General features: G+C 43.6%; 1 protein-coding gene across 1 annotated transcript in view; it reads left to right on the top strand.

Annotated features, from left to right (window-relative positions):
- TMEM233 (transmembrane protein 233) overlaps positions 1 to 16,175 on the top strand; it is a 38,884-nt gene that overhangs the window by 15,238 nt on the left and 7,471 nt on the right. The window contains exon 2 of the mRNA XM_075898137.2: positions 6,076 to 6,210. Within this exon, the coding sequence (XP_075754252.1) occupies positions 6,076 to 6,210 (135 nt within the window). The remainder of the gene's footprint in view (positions 1 to 6,075; positions 6,211 to 16,175) is intronic.

Raw genomic sequence — 16,175 nt, 5'->3', positions numbered from 1 at the left:
TCTAAATTGCACTTCAGTAGCCTGAGAGCTTTTGTATGAAACCGTAGACAAGCTACCTAATAAATGTATTATGGTATATCACGGAGATGTTTTCTGACATTGTCACATTGACAGCCAAGTTAAAGCTGAATTAAGACTGAGACTACATGTCAGTTCATTGAAAGTAAAAATGGTTTACAAATAAAAAGAATGGGAAGAACAGAAAATCCAAAGTTGAGGTTAAATGTAAAAGAAATGCAGAATTTTGAAACGGGTAAATGTCCCCCAGTAAGTCACCCAGCATTAACTGTGGCCACCAATGCCATCTGAAGAAGAAGAGAGCATGGAGGCTATGTCTACACAGCAGCATTATTTCAAAATAATTGATGTTATTCCAAAATAACAAAGTCTGCGTCTACACTACAAGCCCTTATTTCAACATATTGTTGAAATAATGGTGAGCTGGAGGACTTCTTACTCCAACTCCTGTAACTCTCATTTTATGAGGAGTAAGGGAAGTCAAAGGAAGAGTACCCTTCCTCGGACTTCCTGCTGTGTAGACAGCATCAAAAGATGAAATAAGTATTTCGACTTTAGCTACGCAATTGACGTAGCTCAAGTTGCGTAGCTTATTCCAACTTTAGCCCGGCAGTGTAGACATGCCCTGAGATGCCCGATCCTCTGGCTGAGTGCTTTCTGGCACTGTAGTGGAGCCAGGCAAACTTTGTAAATGCCTCACTGATTCGCTAAGCTCTTGGGCAGGGGTGGCTCAGTGCCTCGGAAAGGGGCGGAGCCTAGATTGGAAGGGGTGGAGCCAGGGCAGCTTGCCCTCAGCACTGCCTCGACCACGTGCCCCACCTCTTCAGCGCCATTCAGAGCGCCCCACCGAGGATTCTGTTGGCGATTTAAAGGGTCAGGGCGCTGGGGCCCTTTGAATCACCAACTGCTGGGGTAGTTGCTCCCTTTGCCCTCCCCTTCTGTCAGCAGTCCTGCTCAGCTCCACAGTGGGTTTCCAAAGGATGGGTGCAAAATTCTTTAGGGAAATGACTGGATTCTGGAGTTCCTAATTTGCCAGCAACTGACTCTTGCATACGCTGGCCCGTGTCTCAAATTTGATCCTGTGCACTAGATCTCACTGAGCTCTTTCATGTAAACCTCCATTGGATGTCTCCCAAGGAAACCATTTTGAATGAGGACACAGCAAAGAGCAGTAGAAGAATTTTTGAACTATGAAGAACACCTTTTTTTTCCCTTTAGTCCTACTGCTTTAAAGCCACTTGTTGGAATAAACTCAAGTTAGGGAAAAAAATACTGACTGGTGGTCACAAAATACATGAATGAGTAAATGCATTTTTACTGGGAATTTTACACTGGGGGGGGGGAACACACTGAGATTTCAATGAAAAGAACAGATATAATTGGGCTTTCCGCCTTATCTACAGAGTAGTAGCTATACTTGAATAAGTGGCTACCAAATCATGACATTGTATATATGTGTGTGTTATACCTGATATATAAACACGTGTCTGCATAAATTATACAGATTATTACGGCATAACTTTCAGAGTACTATGGATTTTCATTATGTTAATCATTAATAATAAAGAGCGGTTTACAAAAACCTAAACAGGGAAAGACCCTGCCCAGAAAGCGTCCTCTTGAATTCCTATTATTGTGTTCCATAAGATCTCTTTGTTTTGCCTATCCGCTGAACCGCACCATAAAATGTTCAGAAATTGGCTTTGAAAATTCAACACAGAAAAAGAGTGAGAGAGAGAGAGAGAGAGAGAGAGAGAGAGAAATTGGTCAGGTTCATTTGAAGCATTTCAGACAAGTTCACCTCTTGTTCACAGTGGTGCAAGAAATTTTTTTAGAGTGGGGGGTGTTGAGTGACACCCCCCTTTACACCTGTTTCATTCCCTGCTAATGGTTGCCAACTCAGTGTGTTCCCCGCCCCCCCCCCCCCAGTGTAAAATTCCCAGTAAAAATGCATTTACTCATTCATGTGTTTTGTGACCACCAGTCAGTAGCAGAGAGGTTTTTTTCAGGTGACATTTGCTATATTTGGATTCAAGGATTTGGCTGGAAGGGAGTGAGCAGGGATGGGGACGGAAGAGAGGAGGGAGACAATGAAGGGGGGTAAAGCTGAGTCAGAGTGTGGGGGAGTCTGGGGTGGAGCAGGGGTGGAGTCACTGGTCCAGGGTCTCCAGCAGATAGTGGGGTAGCAGCCACAATTGCAAAGTTTGCTTCTTTTCTTTTCTTTTCTTTTCTTTTCTTTTCTTTTCTTTTCTTTTCTTTTCTTTTCTTTTCTTTTCTGTCAGTTAGCCAGAATATTTTCCCCTCAAAGTTTCTTCTTCTATTTGTAAAGACCCCAAAAGGGAGAGATGGGGGTGCCCCCCTCAATACTGTGTCCACCAAAGGCCTAATTTCAGATGTCTACACTACCACCCTAGTTTGACCTAGGGTGGTAGTTTAGACATACCCTGACACACCAATTTTGGTTCAATGATTTACGGTCCCACTTATCTCTTATTTACTAGACATGATTTTAACAATCCTTGAGTTTTATCAGTAAGTCTTTTTGTTTGGACTAACCCTGGTTTTTTGTCTTTCTTGTGCACCTTTTTCTCATCAGCATTTACTAGTACAGGTTATTGTGAGACTTACCTTGGATGTGAGCAAGAACTGAAACGCAGAGAGCATGAACAGGAAGAGGAATTGACTGTTATTTCTAGCAAGTAGCATGAACAAGCATAGGCAAGGGAAACGGGTGTGAGAGGTTCTGCAGCACCCCCAGGTTTTTCACTCAGCAGATCATCTCTATGCCTGGAGGCCAGCCCACTGCTGATCTACTGCCTGCTTTGCTAGCCCCTGGCCTCAGCCCAGGGTTCAGCAGTTCACCCATCTGTGGCTCCTCTGTGGGTGGCGAGGGGCTAGGGTTTCTGACCCTCCTGGATCATATGGACTGGACACCATTGCCACGAATGGCATCTAGCCGGTCCTGTTCCATTTCATGCCAGATAGTGAAAACTGGACCTAATTAAAAGCACTAAATTTGGGATTAAAGAATTGTCAGTCACAGTTTTTTAAATATATCCTGAAGTTTGTCCAAGATTTATTTGCAAAAGCTTTGTAATAAGGGCAAGTCAGCTGTCCTGCTAAATACAACAATAAATATAACGAAATATGTGATGCACTTCTTCTCTGTTTTATATTTTTTAAACAGTATTTCTAAGGTGATATTATATTTATAATGTACTCTTAAGCCTTTGCAACGTAATCATTTCAGATTACTAAATATTTAACGCCATAAAACAAAGCCATTATTTGAAATTAATCATTCATAGGGGTATAGTATGTTCATAATAATGTGCATTGCTTTTAGAAAAAGGAAAACTAATTTATTTTGTGTGATATCTGTAACAATAGAAACTCATTGGTCCAGCTGTCTGGAAGAAAATGGAATACAGGAGGAATGGACAGGAAGACTTTGGAAGCAACTTTTTTGTGCTATAGTAATTAAAATGTGTATTTTAGATAGGGGTGGCCTTTTGAAGAATTTATTTAAAAGCTATATGTCTGAAGAGTCAAGCATTTAAAGCTAAAGATGAATACTCCAATTGCGCACCTAAAATTCTATGCAAAGATTGTTTAGAGATGTGATGTTATAATCATCAGCCACAAAATAATGAAGTGTTTAAAGTAAATTTTAAAATAAGGCCCTGTAGACTAACAGGTTCTGAGTGACTATTACAGTAATGCCCAAGTATTTTTGTCAATAAATTCAGAAACTGATAGTATATGTGTCCAGATTGGCAAATACTTGTTAAATGGCTTAATTACCACTTAATGACTCTTTTAACAATATCAGTGTTATGCTAATAGGTCTGGCAGACTGGAAGGCTTTTTACTTTTAGTTACTAGATGTGCTCTGGAGGAAGACTCACCAGGCTGCCATAGCCTGCCTTGGGAGCCTGAAAGAAGAGTTAGCATAGGAATAGGAAAAGCTTAGAGGGTGGGCACTAAGACCCAAGGAACGCAACGCCTCCCGTTTCCTCTTATATCTGCCACCCATGTCCTGGACCTCTGTCATTCTGATCCTGATAGATGGCCTGACCAGACAGAGCCAAGAGAATAGCATCCAGATAATATTGCTACCTTCTCCAGCCCCTACTAAATCCTGATTACCACTGGGATGTAAAATTTTGTTATAAACTTGTCCACTCCACTGTGTGCCGTTTTCCTTCCCTACTTTATTTCTTCTCTGTCTTATCCCTCTCCTTTTTCCTCTAGTCTATTAAGAGTCTGGCTGAGCCAGCCAAATGTGTGTATTTTGCAACACTGCTGCAAACCTGTGACCAAGAAGGCTGGAAACCGGACGCAGGTCCCCGAACAACCTCATATTGGCCTAAGTTTGTGCAAGTCCAGAACGTCTAATAAAACCATGCGCTGCCCCTATGTAAGGCTGTATGTAAGGATCCACACCAAAGAGAGAAGCTGCATTTTCTACCTTTGCTGCTTGTTTCTTTCCCCTGTTGTGCGCTTTTCAGTTAGGAAACAGGGTTGGATTCTAACAACAACAGCAACAATGGCTCCCATTATTTCAATATATTTCTCTTACTCTGAGAGGAGTGTGCGTCTTTAATACCATCTAAGAATCTGAAATGGCAGTGTGAAGAGGGCTCATTCTAAAATCTCTCTCCAGCTAAAAGGAGAAGGGAACCAAGGATGTTGTTAAAATGAAAGCCTTCCATAATGATTTACACTTCAAATGTGTGAATTGTTTTTCCTTACTTTTCCTGTATCTGTAAAAAAGGGTGACAACGGGTTTTTTTACTGGTGTGTTTGCTATGGTATCAAGTAGGCTGAGGTCTCTGTAAAACCAAATCTGAACCGCATCATGTCTGGACAGTGAGAAGGTCAGGTTAACACCTTTGACTTTTGGACCCTTTTATTCCATCTGAATTAATACAATAAGGCTGTGTCTACACTGGCAAGTTTTTCCGGAAAATCATCTGATTTTCCAGAAAAACTTGCCAGCTGTCTACACTGGCCGCTTGAATTTCCAGAAAAGCACTGACGATCTAATGTAAAATCATCAGTGCTTTTCCAGAAAAACTATGCTGCTCCCGTTCGGGCAAAAGTCTTTTTCCAAAAGACTTTTGCCCGAAAGGGCCAGTGTAGACAGCATAGTTCTGTTTTCCACAAAAAAGCCCCGATCGCGAAAATGGCGATCGGGGCTTTTTTGCGGAAAAGCGCGTCTAGATTGGCCATGGACACTTTTCCGCAAAAAGTGCTTTTCTGGAAAAGCGTCCTGCCAATCTAGACGCGCTTTTCCGAAAATGCTTTTAACGGAAAACTTTTCCATTAGAAGCATTTCAGGAAAATCATGCCAGTGTAGACATAGCCTAAGTGTAAACAATACCTGAGATGCTAGTTTTCTTTTAACTTTGGGGGCTATTTCATTGCTAATGAAACAACCCGTTTCTACTCAGGTGAAAATCACAATTCAAATAAATCTTAAAAAGGGGATTTTCTAGGATGATGCAAGTCAGTAACACTTGGGAGTGAAAGTGAGGAGACTTGACTCAGTTGATGACTTAGGTGTAGCTACTCATTGAGATGAAGGCTTGTCTGCCTAGGCAGTTAGTCTGGTCTAGCGGTAACCGCTTAACTATGCTGATTAACTCCATGTGTGGATAACAAAATGGCTTAAATGAATTTGGAATACGGCATTCTTATTCTAAAACAACACATGGAGTAAAACAGGAATAATTATTCCACTTTAAATTCACAAGCTATCTCATTCCGGATTAATGTTTGTGTTGACAAAGACTTTAGAGTTTGACAGTTGAGACTGAAGATAGCCAAGAATAAGCCCTGAAAATTTATGAAAACAGAAAAACTGGAAACCATAATCCCATGTTACACTGAAGTGCTTTGAGTATAAATATGTATTCTACAGACAGTGTTTAGTATTGTGAAGTCTTGTATATGATCCCAAAGGCAGGGAGCTAAACTTAATGGAAATCAGTGGAACAAAGGGGAGGAGTGAATTGTCTAATAATAGTCTCAAACTCTGTCTTTGTTCTGCAGGCTTTAAATAGTTATAGTCAAGGAGACATAGAAGGATCAAGAAGACTGGGCCGCAATGCACTCTGGGTTGCTGTTGCATCAATCATCATCGGCCTTCTGATTATTGGGATCTACTGCGTAGTACACTTCACAACGGTAAGCAAAGCTTAGTCATTTCCAATACAAGTCGTTCCTCCTTGAACAGGAGTTCCATTATAAGAGATTGACGACTATGACTGATTGACACTCTTCACAATTTTCATGTTCTAATTCATGGGTTCACTCTCATCAACTAAAAGAGAATTTTTTTGTTATTTAGAATTAAAGGAGGTGATGCTGTCTCATGGTTAAAACAGAGAACTGGGTGTTAGGCATACTGGGTTCGCCTCTAACCTTACTTACTGGATGTGTCTATACTGCACCCCTAGCTCGAAATGAACTATGCAATTTGAGCTATGCAAATTGTGTAGCTTATTTCAAATCAATTTTGAAATAGCTTATTTTGAAATTTGGTACTGTCTACATAGCACTTATTTAGAAATAAATTGCTCTTCTGAAACGTCCCTTACTCATTGTGGAATAAGGTTTACAGGGACATTGAAATAGCAAGCCCATTATACTATGAAATAATGGACATGCGCAAAAGTCACAGAATAGCTATTTTGGGATCCCTCTGGGATCCCTAAGAAAGTCACTTATTACCCATGCCTCAGTTTCCCTTCCTGTAAAATGAAAGGCATTCGCTCCTCAGATGCAAAATTCTAGTGTGTAAAAAAAAAAAGAAAAAAAAACACCACATACAACTCTTAGGATCAGAAAAGAGATACTGCGTCTCCTGTAACATCTGTCAGACAGGAGTAGAGATGTGATTACTGAACCATTTTTTTTGTATTAATTAACAATAATCATGCCCAAAAGCAACCACCTGATTTTCATTGCCTTGTAGCCCTAATGTCATTCTAAAGTGATTTTCCCAGGCAGAGGAAAGTTTACAATGAGAACAGGCCAGAAATAATTAGTACAACAATATATTCTCTTCAGGCTGGGCAATAATTTGTTCTTTTTCTGTTTAGCAATGTGCATTCCTCCCAGTTAAATCTGTTTATTCTTAGCTACCCTCTACAGAGCCCCTTCCTTCCCCAAAGCATCCCAAGTGTTTTACAAGCCTGTTTACAACCTGTAAAGTGAGAGCACCTCTTTCACTACTGAAGCATGGCCATCTATGGGGAGTGGAATGCAGTGGCCATTTAACAGTGCACAACCACTTGAGACAGAAAAATGACTGACGCGAGAAGTTAAGGAAACAGATTGCCGTTACATAAGAGACTGGGGGCAGCACACCTCTGTGTATGAAAAGTGCTAGGGGGACAGGGGCGTAATGATGTAGCTCACTGGAAGAGAGAACTCCAGCAGCTCAGTGCTTTTAGCAAGATACTGAGAAATTGACTCTTGTACTGAGTCAAAACAAAGAGTTTCCTTAGAGATCACCTGTCCAAACAATCTCCCCATCTGGCCTTGCTTGTCTTGAAATCTGATTAGGTTCACAGATTAAGGCAGTATGGTTCATTGGGTTCCCTCTTCTCCCTATCTGCCCGGCCTCTCCATTTCTTCCCCTCCCCTTGCTCATCATCAAGGAATCTTTTGACTGAAGCAATAGCTCTTCTCCTTTGGCTACGTCTAGACTGGCATGATTTTCCGCAAATGCTTTTAACGGAAAAGTTTTCCATTAAAAGCATTTTCGGAACAGAGTGTCTAGATTGGCACGGATGCTTTTCCGCAAAAGCACTTTTTGCGGAAAAGCATCCGTGCCAATCTAGACGCGCTGTTGCGCAAAAAAGCCCCGATCGCCATTTTCGCGATCGGGGCTTTTTTGTGCAAAACAAATCTGAGCTGTCTACACTGGCCCTTTTGCACAAAAGCTTTTGCGCAAAAGGACTTTTGCCCAAACTGGAGCAGCACAGTATTTCCGCAAGAAACTCTGATTTCTTACATGAGATCGTCAGTGCTCTTGCGGAAATTCAAGCGGACAGTGTAGACAGCTGGCAAGTTTTTCCGCAAAAGCACTTGCTTTTGCAGAAAAACTTGCCAGTCTAGACACAGACCTTCTTGTATAATGAGAATGTGCAAACAGAAACCACCAACCTGACCTTTTGCAATAGCCACTTCTTTTTCACTTCCCAACCTTCATTTCCTAATCTGGTAACCTAATCTACTCATCCTTGTTGCCTTTCTTTGAACCATTTCTATTTAACACTAGCCACTTTTCAAGATGAGGGTGCCCACAGTATTTCAGCAGACAGTGTAACAATGATGTACATAATAGCATTATAATAATCTCCCTATTATCTGTCTCACTCTTAATCCCTCCAGCCACCTGCAGCCTGGTTCTCATTTACAACTCATCACAGAAAAGGACCAGTGTGGGGAAAATAGCTTTTATGCTGACTTTAAGGCCCCTTTGTACTGGAGCAAAGTAGCCTGGTGTTTGCTTTATTTGTTGGCTTCTGCTATGGATGTATTCACTGAGCTGTGCACTAGGATGTGTATTGTTTTTCTGACAGGTCACAGTTAATATGGCAGCATGTACAAGTAGCTGCACTTGTACTTTCTAGTGTGCATTAACTTGTGTATAGCAGTACTGGATACCACTTGTTGTCATGTTGTCTCCTTGTCAGCAAACTATTCAGTTCTTCACTCTTTGTGAGATGTGACTAGCCTGAATAAGAACATAAGAATGGTCATACTGGGTCAGACCAAAGGTCCATCTAGCCCAGTATCCTGTCTGCCGACAGTGGCCAATACCAGATGCCCCAGAGGGAGGGATCACAACAGGGAATCCTCATGTGATCCCTCTCCTGTCTCCAGTAACAGAGGCTAGGGACACCATTCCTACCCATCCTGGCTAACAGCCATTGATGGACCTAACCTTCATGAATCTATCTAGCTCTTTCTTGAACCCTGTTCTGTCAAGGAGTTCCACAGGTTGACTGTGCGCTGAGTGAAGAAAAACTTCCTTTTATTTGTTTTAAACCTGCTGCCTATTAATTTCATTTGGTGACCCCTAGTTCTTTTATTGTGGGAATAAGTAAATAACCGAATGATTTTGGTTAACAGTAAATTTTGCCCCTTATGGTTAATCTCCTTTCTAGATATTTAGTAACAAGTATCATTATGTATCCATTGGGCTGCCCTATGACTAACCTCCTGCAAAATTCCTCCTCTTGGTTTATTGTCTTGTAGCCAATTTCTAACCACTGACAGCACTTCTCATGATGACTTGGCTTCCTGAAGAGCTTGTGAAGGATTTCACTTGGGCATTAATAAAACTTGGGTAAACTATACCTAACCCACTATTTTGCTCCTAAAAAGCATTTGAACAGATTAAAGAGCAGTAACTTTTCCTTACAGAAGCGAGGCTGATATGTATGTTTGGCTCAGTGTTTTATAATTAATTATTTCATCATCCAACTTACCTGTTCTTGTCCTAACTGATCTGTAATACTCAGGATCACTCCTACCACCTTTTTAAGAGTACTACCATATTTGCTACTCTCTGGTCCATTTGCCAATTTAACAAGTCTCTGGTTTTGGTCGTGGTCCAGCCCCTTCATGCTTAAGTCCTTTCAAAATGCCTTGGATTAAAACCATCTGGAGATTTGCACTTTATGACAGGAATTTTCAAAGGTCCCTAACTCCCTTTTGTATTCCACCCATCTCCATTAGGCCTCTTCATAATCCCTGCCACAGTTATCGATTTGTTTCAACATCTTCTCTTCCTCTCCCTCGCCCACAGTCCCTCGACATAAACATGTGCCCAGGCCCACAGGAGAGGAAGCAAGCCCCTTGGCCAATGGTTGGATCAGAGTTATAGGAAGGCTCCAATGTTATACACTACCAGGCCATCCTCAGCTGGCCTAAAAATTCAGGCTGGAAAATCCTAATAATGGAAAATTGGAGGTAATGATGGTAGCAATGGTAGAGGGGGAAGTGAGGAAAATTCCATTCCAGTACAAAACAATGACAAGTATTGAACTTCCAATTAACTACAGGACACAGAATCCTAGAATTCTAGAAGTGGAAGGGACCTTGAGAGATCATCGAGTCCAGTCCCCTACCCTCATGGCAGGACCAAGCACCATCTAAATCCTCACTGACAGGTGTCTATCTAACCTGCTCTTAAATACCTCCAGTGATGGAGATTCTACAACCTCCCTGGGCAATTTATTCCAGTGTTTCACCACCCTGACAGTTGGGATGTTTTTCCTCATGTCCAACCTAAACCTCCCTTGCTGCAGTTTAAGCCCATTGCTTCTTGTCCTACCATCAGAAGCCAAGGAGAACAGTTTTTCTCCCTCCTCTTTGTAACACCCTTTTAGGTACTTGAAAACTGCTATCGTGTCCCCTCTCAGTCTTCTCCTTTCCAAACTAAACAAGCCCAATTCTTTCAGTCTTCCCTCATCCATCATGTTCTCTAGACCTTTCACCATTCTTGTTGCTCTTCTCTGGACCTTCTCCAATTTCTCCACATCCTTCTTGAAATGTGATGCCCAAAACTGGACACAATACTCCAACTTAGGCCTAACCAGCGCAGAGTAGAGCGGAAGAATGACTTCTCGTGTCTCGCTCACAACACTCCTGTTAATGCATCCCAGAATCATGTTGGCTTTTTTTTGCAACAGCATCACACTGTTGACTTATATTTAGCTTGTGGTTCACTATGGCCCCTAGATCCCTTTCTGCCGTACTCCTTCCTAGACAGTCGCTTCCCATTCTGTATGTGTGAGACGGATTGTTCCTTCCTAAGCAGAGTACTTTTGCATTTGTCCTTATTAAACTTCATCCTGTTTACCTCAAACCATTTCTCCGGGCGTGGACCCCACTGATCACTCCTCCCTACATCTCACTTCCTGTAGCCCCAATCCCTGCCCTCACTAGTCTGACACTTGGCAGGCTCTGGTTCAAACCCCAGCTCTGCCGGAGTTCCACTGGGACCTGCATCTCTCTGTGCTGAAGTTCTCTGACTCCTGGGACAACAGCCCAGCCTGGCTGCAGAGGAGACAGGGGAGGAGTACTCCGTCAAGACAGTTAGGTGACCCCATAATAAGCTCAAGAAGCAGTTACGCTGAATGGGCAGTGGCTGCTCCCCGGGAGGCAAGTTCACCCTGGGCTTGGGTAAATGCACAGTTCTTCTCTTCCTGCAAGGCAGACAGATGTGCTCCAAGCACAGAGTGACCAGATCCCTGCTCCCTGTGGGGACAGACAGCACCCCTGCCAACTGGAACCAGGGCAGCTTTGTGAACTGGCTCAATGAAGGATATCTTGGATCTCTATAGGCCCCATAGCTACTCATACAGGCGCTACCTGAATATAGTCCTGGTCAGCATTCCCTGGAAGCTGAGTCATTGGGCAGCTGCCCAGGAGACATTCCAATACTGCCCAGCTAATTAGCAGAGTGCCCACAGACTATAGCATGTGTTTCTATTGGTGGTGCACATAGCAAAATTTATTCTGCACATGGGTGGAAAAAATTAGAAGGAACATCGGTGCTGGCAGCCAATAAACCCTGGGAATGGAATCTGATCCCAGTCCACTTGGAGCTTCTTGGGCATGTGGCCTTGGATAGGAGTCTTCCACTGCTGTTTGGGCTCCAGGCCTGGCTTCTCCTACTGCCCCCTCATATCACCATCTGCCATGTGCACAGAGTGCGGCTGCGGTTCTGAGTCAAGCAGTTTCACACCCACTGTGCACAGAAAAGTTGGCACAGAGGGATGGGGTGGAGAGGATCATGCCCACAGCTTCTTGCACCCCCAATAGTGCCGGGAAATTGGTACTATTATCCAGCCCTGCTGCTGTGTTTCTGTAACACAAGCAGGAGGCTCCAAGTGAGGTCATGTGCTGCCACCCGAAGCCAGTCCAAAGGGCCTTCGCTGCTGAGCTGCTGCCTGCCAGCTGGGAACCAGCTCCTGTAATTGCTACATTAAATACTTGGGAAGTGTTTCATATAAATAAAACCACCACAAAGGGTGAGAAGGAAGAGCTGCCCCCTTCTCTAGGACCCAGAGCAGAGCAACAACAACAAAAAATAACCAAAACAGACCATAAGCAATAAAGCAAAATTGATAGGTTGGCCAGTTCTAAGCCCTGCTAAGGGAAATATTGGTATTACTCAGGGAATTCCACTTCAACTTTAAAAGGGGAGTTTCTTCACCCTGCTTGCTATTTGATACCTTAACTTCAGCAGGGAAAGAGATTTAGTGGGTGTTTTTGGAATTCCTCTTGAATTTTCTGGCCACTGGTATGGAGCGTGGCTGTTAGGAGCACAATAGTTTGCCATTCTCTGTGACAGACTGCGGCCTCCTATGGACCTGGACCTGCAGAATCAGGCTGCCCCCGGGCCTTACAATTCTGCGTTTTGTGCAAGGACCTTGGGCTCCTGCAGATGAAAGATCAGGCAAAAGTTGGGAAGAACTGCAGCATGCCAGCAGACTGAAAATAGATCAGGGGGACTGGTAGATTCAGAAGAGAGACGAGCTCTTTATGTTTCAGTGAGCTGCTACCCTCAGAGGAACCCTGCCCTTCTCTGCATAGCCTGAATATTCAATCCCTCTGAGCCCTGAGGAACCAACCGCAGGGAGGCTGGCCCAAGTATGGTGGGAAATGTCTAGAGCCGGTTTTCATGGTTACGCTTTACCAGGAGGCAGGTACCGAGCCAAGCTCTGGACTTGCAGGTGTCGCTCAGAGCAGAAGCTGCTCTGTAAGGACAGCACTTTCTCTTGAAGGGACCATAATGGGGCTCACTTCTTACTGCTGGGGCTCCTCGTTCCATCACTTGTCTGGGGACTAACTCTCAACTGTACTGAGGCTTCCTGATTTGGTTGCTTGCTTGTCCCTCAGTCTCTCTTCTTTCTGGATTCAGGTCATTCTCTCTTCATCATTTGGTCCTCTGGCCAGATCGCACAGTGTTCCCATCCCAAACTGTCCCAGGCCTCTCGACCAATTGTCCCAGGCAGTCCTGTGATTGACTGTTCGGTGTGTGCCACGTACCAGTGACTGGCAGGGGAACCCAGACCCACCCACTAGTCTGGGCTGCAGTCCAGGGATGCTACGCCCAGCCACCATTATATGCGAAAGGTCCAACCTTGTTGCTCTTTCTCTCGGCTCTTTCCTACTTTTCTGCCCTGTTGTCCGACCCACTCCTGGGTTACCACTGGGGCCCCTTCCATTCCCCAGGGCTACTTCCCCTTTCAGCTACTTGCCAGAGTCCATAGTGCAAGGTGGGATCGCAGGGTGCACGTTCTGCCTGACCTTCCTCCTTGTACGGAGCCACCTCCCCTCCCCTCTCCTCTTGGAAGAGGCGGCTCAGCTACTCCTTGCAGCCCTCCTCCTCCCACCAACTACTTCTCTTTATGTGCCTGTCCCGGCTCCACCCCCAGCCATTTGGCCTTGCCAGTCCCTAGCTCCCCTCCAGCCACAGCCTGCCAGTTAATGGGCTGACTTTGGCTCTTGAAGCCATGTGCAGAGTGGACACTCCATGGCAAGGACATGTGGGAAACATCCATTTGATGTTGGGAAATAAGATCTGACAGGCAGGACGAGGCATAGCCTGGTGAAGGGAGTATGACATTTCTAAACATGATGTTTAATAGGACACTAAGCTCTGGTCTACACGAAGGTGTTATTTCAAAATAACTCCCTTTATTTCCAGATAACAAGCAGAGCATCTCCCAAAATAACAGTTTGGTTCTTTCAAAATAACAACTCCTGCTTTCCACAAGAAATAACGCTTATTTCAAAATGGTTATTTCAAAATAGGACTCCACTGCTGCTATTTAGAAATAGCTACTCCCCAGAGTCATTGAAAGTAATTACGCCTTAGTAATTACTCCATTGAAAGTAATTACCCTCCTGGGGCTGTAAGAGGAGGTAGCATGTCCTCATTAAGGGAGTCTGCCTTGAATTAATTTTGAGGCTTCCCTGTAGTGTGGACGCTATTTCAAAATAGTTATTTCAAGAGCTATTATTTCGAAAAAAGTTATTTTGAAATAATTTCCTAGCTTAGTGGTTTACAGAAAGGGCATTTGCCAGGGGACCAGAGGGTGGCAAGTTTGAGCCCTGCCCTACCCACCCTGGGAGAGACAAGGACAGCCAAGACAGGATAAGAGATGTCTTGAAGGTAAGGAGGTGGGGTGAATAACCTGAGAGGCTAAAGCACCCCACAGTTAGAAGTTTCTGAACCAGCACTCCATCTGCCCAGGAATTAGCCAAGCTCTGGGGTTGACTTTAGCTGAGTTAATGAATTTCACAGCTAGTAAGTGTTGAATGATGCCTGCTTAGACTCACCTTTAAATGTTGCATGGAAAAAAAAAAAAAGGAACAAAGTGTTTAGATCCCAAATCTTTAGCAGAATACAGACATAACTGCATGATGTTGCATTTAGTTTCTCAATTCACTGGGTAACTCTAGAGAAGATTGAAGATCTCATTTGACCCAATCCCAGCCTCATATAAATCATTACAGTGTTGTGAAGGCCAAAATTATAATAGGGTTCCAAAACCTAGATACATTCATGGAGGATAGGTCCATCAATGTCAGGGGTGGTATCCTTAGCCTTGTTTGTCAGAAGCTGGGAATGGGTGACAGAGGATGGATCACTTAATGATTTCCTGTTCTGATTTGTCCCTCAAAAGCTCCTACTATTGGCCACTATTGAAAGACAGGGTACTGGGCTACATGGACCTTATGATGTATGTTCCTATAGCCCCATTGAAATCTGTAGCTTACTTGTAGTTATGCCAAATAAAATGTTGAGTTTTGGTTTCCATATTTTCATGATTGATATTGTCACCATTGAATTAATTGCACACACCTAGGACTTGATTATCTCCATTGGAGCAAACTTTGGTCTATGCTTTGAAGCCAGTGCCAGTTGAACCACATTGACTACTGAATTGGGGCTAGTCCCAATGTACAAAAGGCCTAACAAAAGCTGTAGGATAAAGAAGGATCTTCCTTGCTATATCTTGTACCGTCTGCTGTGAGTTTCCTTCTCTGCGTACACTACCCCTTCCACTCCTTCGGTATGTAACTGACACTCACACCGACTTGCTAAAACGTAACTTAAACCACTGCTTACCTCACCACCGAGTTTAGCCCCAAGTGTGAAGCTAAAGGCATTTTATCTGACAAGGCTTAAGTGAAAAAAGTTGTGTTTGCTCTGCAGGAGCCAATACCTGTGAAGACTAAACAGTGTTGGGAGATATACTACTCACTGTGATTTAGCTATAACTGTGCTGTAATGGGCTTGAGCTACAGTCCACTGAGGCCAATGAATCTTTCCACCAACTTTGGTGCAGCCTAGCAAAACTCTAATCTCTGTCCCAACTAGAGCAAACAGGGATTTTCCTTTGGTGCAGGTGACAGAGACCTTGCTCTGTGGAGCAGAGGGTCTGACAGCTGTGGGAGTCAAGGCGGCTACGGATTTCATTCCGGTCTCACTAGCTTCAGTGAGAACTCAGTCGCCTGTTCTCAGATTCCAATAGTGAAATGTGGGATTCTGCCATTTCCCAGTGTTTTGTTTTTTAAAAGCATATTCATTTGTCATGTTTATTCTGTGAGCCAGTGGGAGCCCCCAATCCCTTGCTCCCGATTCTGTGAGTAAACTGTGATTTTTTTTAAAAAAAAATAGCCTTTTAAAGTTTATTTGTAAAACCACTTCAGTTTGACTCTAACATGTACATACCAGTGGTGATGAGGGTGCTGTTGGGCACAGAGCTAGAGATCAGATTTATTTTGTTTTCCCATTAAGCACTGAAACATGACCAGTTCTTTGATATGGATCTCCCAAGAGATCCAGTAATCAAAGTACATTGGAGAGAGCTGAATAGAAATGTGGAGAACCATGAAGCACTGATACAGCAAAGTAAAAACACTCACCCAGCTGTATATCCCTGACTGTGAAACACAGACTGCCTGAGGGTGAGGAGGGATGGCCAAAGTACTAAAAGGAAAGGATGCAAGCTGTTCCTGCCAATGGCCAGGCACTCAGAGCCCATTTCATTCACATCAACAGCTCATCCTCCCAATTTGTCAAGAACGGAGCTGCTGCCAAGAAGCCGGTCAAG

Source organism: Pelodiscus sinensis, chromosome Z, assembly GCF_052426305.1.
Source record: "Pelodiscus sinensis isolate ZL-2025 chromosome Z, ASM5242630v1, whole genome shotgun sequence".
NCBI classification, from domain to species: domain Eukaryota; kingdom Metazoa; phylum Chordata; order Testudines; family Trionychidae; genus Pelodiscus; species Pelodiscus sinensis.
This window is presented reverse-complemented; position numbering and strand designations above follow the sequence as displayed.